General features: G+C 38.1%; 1 protein-coding gene across 1 annotated transcript in view; it reads left to right on the top strand.

Moving 5' to 3' along the window:
• TOGARAM1 (TOG array regulator of axonemal microtubules 1) overlaps nucleotides 1–6,535 on the top strand; it is a 73,226-nt gene that overhangs the window by 35,516 nt on the left and 31,175 nt on the right. The window contains exons 8-9 of the mRNA XM_023514520.1: nucleotides 731–883; nucleotides 6,265–6,363. Coding sequence (XP_023370288.1) covers nucleotides 731–883; nucleotides 6,265–6,363 — 252 coding nt within the window. The remainder of the gene's footprint in view (nucleotides 1–730; nucleotides 884–6,264; nucleotides 6,364–6,535) is intronic.

Genomic DNA, 6,535 nt, shown 5'->3' with positions numbered 1-6,535 from the left:
TCCCAAGTAGCTGGGACCACAGGCGTCTGCCACAATGCCTGGCTACTTTTTGGTTGCAGCCATCATTGTTGTTTGGTGGGCCTGGGCTGGATTCGAACCCACCACCTTAAATGTATGTGGCTGGCGCCTTAGCCACTTGAGCCACAGGCACCGAGCCAATGCTTGTGTTTTTTAAGCATACATTTTAAAATTGATTATCTCTTTCATATGTTATATTTTGTAGTATACTGTTTAATGAAATATTGTAACAGCATTTATAATATATGTTTGTGTTGCCCAGGTAGAGTGCAGTGGCATGACCATAGCTTCCTGCAGCCTCCACCTTCTGGGTTCAAGCTATCTTTTAGTCTCAGCCTCTTGAGTGGCTGGGATGATATAGGTGTGAGCCACCACAAATGGCTAATGTTTTTTTTTTTTTTAGAGTCAGCGTCTCATTATGTTGGATAGGCTGGTCTCAAACTCCTGTGTTTAAGCAATCCTTCTGCTGCAGTCTGAGATTATAGGCATGAACCACTGTGCTGGGCAGTTTATAATAAATGTTCTTATCTGTTAGTAAGATAAAATGTATTACATAATTTTAAATAAGACAGAACTTTTAAAATTTCTATAATTTCTAATATGTTACTGACTTTTTTAAAGGTTAAAAGATAAAGTAGGTTTAGAGAGGAGATGTATACCTATCATATAAATTCCCTAAATCATTCCAATAAATATTTATTTTATTTTATAGGGATTACAACACCCAATGTGAGCATAATTGGTCAACGTATGAACTATAGGTTTGGATGTGGTGATTTTGAAGATGGTAGGTCACATGACATTTCATCTAGTGCTGTAAAAATACAAAATAAGGAACACCCAAGACATTATAAGCATACAAAAGGTTAGTAAATCCCATGACAAGCTAATTTTTAAGATTGAGTATCCCTAAATCAGAATCTTCCCTGAGCATATCAGTAAAGAAAAATTAACTCAGAATTATCAGTTTTGAGGTTTTTCGTCTTAGCCTTGCACTGATGTGTTATCACTCTTGATGATGTTGCCCAGTGAGAGAACTCCCTGGTTCACATATGGTTAATGGGCTTGCCTGAGGAGCCAGTGCAGGGAAGCAAGGGCCTATGCGGCTAAAGCCAGGGAACTGAACTCTCCCCTCAGGACACGCACCGGGTACACACACACAGCTTTCATAAGGCATTTGACCACAAAAATGAAGTGCGGCGGCTGTGGCTCAAGTGGCTAAGGCGCCAGCCACATAAACCTAAGGTGGCAGGTTCGAATCCAGCCCAGCCTGCCAAAAACAACAATGACGGCTGCAACCCCAAAATAGCCAGGTGTTGTGGCGGGCGCCTGTGGTCCCAGCTACTTGGGAGGCTGAGGCAGGAGACTCGTTTGAGCCCAGGAGTTGGAGGTTGCTGTGAGCTGTGATGTCATAGCACTCTACCCAGGGGGACAGCTTGAGGCTCTGTCTAAAAAAAAAAGAAAGAAAATGACGTGGAGAAAATCATGTGAGTTAGTGACTCCCAAATGCCTGCATAGGGTGTAACCATGGACGAAAGCTGTGGCAACAAGAACATGATTTCCCTGTGGTGAAACTTCTTGTTCATTGCAAGCTATTGTTGACAGTTATATCTTATTTAATTGAGTAGGAGGCAGCATGTCTGTGACTGCTAGGTCCATTTCTGAAGAGATCCTGTTATAGCTGCATTTTTAAAATTTCCCTTAGGGTAAAAAATGAGTGATTTTGAAAGGATAAATATGTAAGTAGAGTAATTAGAAGGTACCTGTAATTTAAAATAAGTAAGGAGATGTTTTTTTTTGGTTTGTATAGTACCTGTGGTCATGGCAAAGTCAACTTCTATACTTGGTTATTTCCAGTCATCTGAAATCATGAACAAGGTCAGACAAGTTCGTAAACTCATCGTAGAAAAAGTACTACATGGCTTGGCACCTGTGGCTCAAGTGGCTAAGGTGCCAGCCACATACACCTAAGGTGGTGGGTTCGAATCCATCCCTGGCCCACCAAACAACAATGATGGCTGAAACCAAAAAATAGCTGGGCATTGTGGCGGGCGCCTGTGGTCCCAGCTCCTTGGGAAGCTGAGGCAGGAGACTTGCTTGAGCCCAGGAGTTGGAGGTTGCTGTGAGCTGTGATGTCACAGCACTCTACCCAAGGGAACAGCTTGAGGTCTGTCTCAAAAAAGAAAGAAAAAGTACCACATACCTCATTGCTGAATATCACTACAGGTACCTTCAAAGTACTACCCTTGGGAAGCTGTGCACCATGGCCAGTGCCTGGTCCACCCTTCAAAGCCCTTTTTCCAGGATGAGTTCACAAACTTAATTGTCAGGCCTACACAATGACAATTCTGATGGCCATTCTAGAAAGAGTTCCAAAATTGCTTTGAAGGGATAGTAAGATTTTTCTATATTTATGTACATGTTTTATTTCTCATGTAAAGAAAATCAAGGACAAATTCTTTTCTTCTTAAAAGTGACTTATACCTAATTAGAATTTTTCTTTAATTTTCCTTTTTAAAATTGCTTTGAAATAATTGCTGATTATGCTCATTCACTGCTAGTGGCATCGTTTTTAGACAGCAGAATCATAAATGTTTATATCTTTTTTTTTTTTTTTTTGAGACAGTGTTTCACTTTGTGGCCCTGGGTAGAGTGCAATGGGATCACAGCTCACAGCAACCTCAAACTCCTGGGCTCAAGCAATTCACTTGCCTCAGCTTCCTGAGTAGCTGGCAGTATAGGCACCTGCCACAACACTCACCTATTTTTTAGAGACGGGGATCTCACTTTTGTTCAGGCTGGCCTTGAACTCGTGAGCTGAAGCAATCCACCTGCCTCAGCCTCCCAGAGTGCTAGGCTACAGGTGTGAGCCACTGTGCCCAGCCCTATATTTATATCCTTTAGCCAACAGTTGGTCCTGCTCCAGAAAACTACGTCATACTCATGCATCCAACTCTGAGCCAAATACCTACTAGATCCATCTCAGCAACAAGAGCAAAAACGTTTCAATCCAGATTTATCATTCTTTTCATATTTGCTCCTCTTCCTTTGTTATTCATTTTTACCACTTTCCCAGTATAAAGGGTTAAAATTTTATAGTCATCTTTGTCTGTTTCTCCTTACCTTTCAAGTTCATCCTACTATTTCCTTTTAGTCCAATTTAATGTATCTGCTGTCACAGTTGTAATTTGAGTCTTCATTACCTCTTCCCTGGATAATTAAAAAAACATTCTGGTAAGACTTATCTATTATTATTACTATTTTTTTTTTTTTTTTTTTTGCAGTTTTGGCAGGGCCGGGCTTGAACCTGCCACCCCTGGTATATGGGGCCAAGCTCTTCTCCTTGAGCCACAGGCACCGCCCTTATCTATTATTTTTATTATTTTTTTTTAAATCTAAGCTGCATTAAGATACCAGAATTGTCTTTCTAAAAGACAGTCATCATCTTTTCCATACTTTAAACATTAAGTGGTTCTCAGCACCGCTGCAGCAAAAAAAAGAAAACCAAACATTAAATGATTCTCTTATTTCTCACAGAAGGAAGTTCCTGCTCTGTAGCATAACTTTTAAGACTCTGAATAATCTTGCTTCAGTTTAACTATTTTGTTTTACTTCTTACTATTCCCCTTTTGATACTTTATGCTCTAGCACTTTTAATATTAAAAATTTTCTTAATTTGGGGTAGTGCCTGTGGTTCAAGGATTAGGGTGCTGGCCCCATATGCCAGAGGTGGTGGGTTCAAACCCAGTTCTTAATTTGCTTGTGAAGGACCTAGATGCCCTCTTTCAATCTTTTTTTTTTTTTTTTTTTTTGAGACAGTGTCTCACTCTCCCTCAGTAGAGTGTCGTGGCATTACAACTCACAACATCAGCAACCTCAAACTCTTGGGTTCAAATGATTCTCTTGCCTCGGCCTCCCTAGTAGCTGGGACTACAGGCATCTGCTATAGTGCCTGGCTATTTTTTGCTTGCATTTGTCATTTTTTAGCAAGCCTTGGTTCTAGGCTCAAACCCACCAGCCTTGGTGTATGTGGCCAGTGCCCTACTCACTGAGCTATGGGTGCTGAGCCCCGTCTTTCAATCTTAATTTGTGCAGATCATATCTGCTTTTTGAATATTGGCTTAAGAGCCACTTCCTTAGAATAAACTTTGCTGACTTTCCTGGTCTGGAGTCTTTCCATCTTATGTTCTCTCATCCTACCTTACAGTTAATGTTCATGCATGTTTAATATTTTCATATTAAGTTATAAATTTCTTAGGAGTAAAATACTGCCATCTTTATATCACCATTATGGTTTGTCATGTTCAGTGAACACATGGGAAGTGTAAGGAGTGTTGATTAGCCAGTCAGAACCAATAGTGTGACTTTGGACACAGCCACACAAAAACTGCATTCTGGCTGTTCCAAAAGTAGTCAGTTATTCATAGTCGGTTACAAATTGAACTCCTTGTTCCACTCTTTCACCCCCTCTCACATTGCCCTTGACTGATCCTAAAAATTTTTTTTTAAATGAAAATTTAAAAAAGCTGTATTCTAAAATAATCAGATTAAAGTGAATATTGAATGCTGTATTGAAGGGAATAAAAAGCCTTCCAAGAGAGATGCTGGTAATGAGTGGGCACACGGATTTATCCTGTAAGAAACTTCACATTTTACCAGGATTAGCTCTCTGAGCCACCTCCTCTTGTCCCCACTCCTTTTCTCTGCTGACTGTCCCTTTGAACGTGTCCATTTCTACATAACCTAGAGCCCCATTAATTACTTGAGAAAATGATTAATGCTAGATACTTAAAGATCAGCAAACGAGAGCCCATGAGTTAATATTTTCTCTTTCTGTATTTGAATTAGAAGTAATGAAGTGAAATTATATAAGGATATTTATGTGTGAAAAAGCCTTTAAACATATTTTTTCTTTATATTTTAGAATTAAGACTTCATGAACAACATTTCTTTTTTTAGAAGAACATATAGTGTTAAAATGATGGTCAGCTTTTCTTATAAATGAAGTTAAATTACTAAAGACAACAGGTCCTTCGTGTTTTGTCTCATTCCTCATTTATCCCGGGATAGTTGATGGATATTCTGTGGATTGTGGAGTAGATTGTTCCATTTATTAAGATCGCTTCCCTTTGTCTTAGAGCTCCTTTTTGGACCACCTAACATTTTTATTAATTGGTGTGTATTATAAAAGTGCACATAACCAGCACATTGTACTCCATGATTGCATTAATGTACACAGCTATGGTTTAATAAAAAAAATTAAAAGTGCACATCAATTTGGATTATTTCAAACTATACTTAAGGAACATGTGTAAAATGATCGCCTACATGAATTTTTTTCTTTTCTTTTTTTTGAGACAGAGTCTCAAGCTATCACCCTGGGTAGAGCACTGTGGTGTCACAGCTCACAGCAGCCTCGAACTCCTGGGCTTACGTGATTCTCTTGCCTCAGCCTCCCAAGCAGCTGGGACCACAGGCACCTGCCACAATGCCTGGCTTTTTTCTTTTGGCCAGGGCTGGGTTGGAACCCATTACCTCTGGTATATAGGGCTGATGTCCTACTCCTTTGAGCCATAGGCACCGCCCCATGAATTTTTTTTTTTCATCTCTGCCATTCACACAAAGCCAAAATAAGTTGGGTTAACAAAATCATCTATTTTTTAAAAAATGTTAGTTATTTGATTAAATTTACCAGTAATTAATTGCTTTTCTTTCATAGATCCTAAATTAATTATATTTGTTTTTTCTTTTTTTTACCACAATGCATTTATCTAGCATATATTTGTTGAACATAGATTCTTTCCCCATGGAGCTTATTACAGTCTTAATAGTAAAGAGAAAAATTAAATCATCAGAAACAGAGATAAAAGTTAGCCTAGAAAAATACAGGTTGTTGTGAAATTGACCTGAATTGTTTTGGATGTCAGAGAATTTCTTCTTGATGACCCTTTTATTGCCTCATTGTTATACTATGAAAATTTGCTCTGTCTCTCTTGCATTCATCCTTGGCATGTGTAAACTCCTTAAAGGAAGGAAGATTTCTTTCTAGTCCCTGAATTTTACCATGTATTCTAATTATAAATATTTATTGAGCTTATGAACAAGTATTAATAAATGCATTATAAATTCTTGATAGGAAATAAATCTTCAACTTTAAAAAACTGTTACAGTATCCTGAAATACTAGAAAATATACTAGAAAAGCACTGTGTATTTTTAAAATTTTTTTTGTTTTGTTTTTCTTTAGGATTTATAGGGGCATCATCAAATGTACAGCAAATATCCAGTGTTGACATCATATCCACAAATTCCTTATCAGAAGACTCAGTAGTAGTTGTTGGAAAAGGTATTTCAAAGTTATTTAGCTTTTTAATTGTATGTGTTCTTCACACATAAGCAAAGCATATCAATAAAGAATAAAGAGTATAATTCAGCTCGGCAAGTATCATTTATACTGATTATTAAGCTGATAACTAAGGACTACCATTTGCCATTTGAATTTATTTATTTATTTATTT

This window comes from Otolemur garnettii, unplaced genomic scaffold, assembly GCF_000181295.1.
Source record: "Otolemur garnettii isolate 467f Iridium unplaced genomic scaffold, OtoGar3 scaffold00054, whole genome shotgun sequence".
NCBI classification, from domain to species: Eukaryota; Metazoa; Chordata; class Mammalia; order Primates; family Galagidae; genus Otolemur; species Otolemur garnettii.
This window is presented reverse-complemented; position numbering and strand designations above follow the sequence as displayed.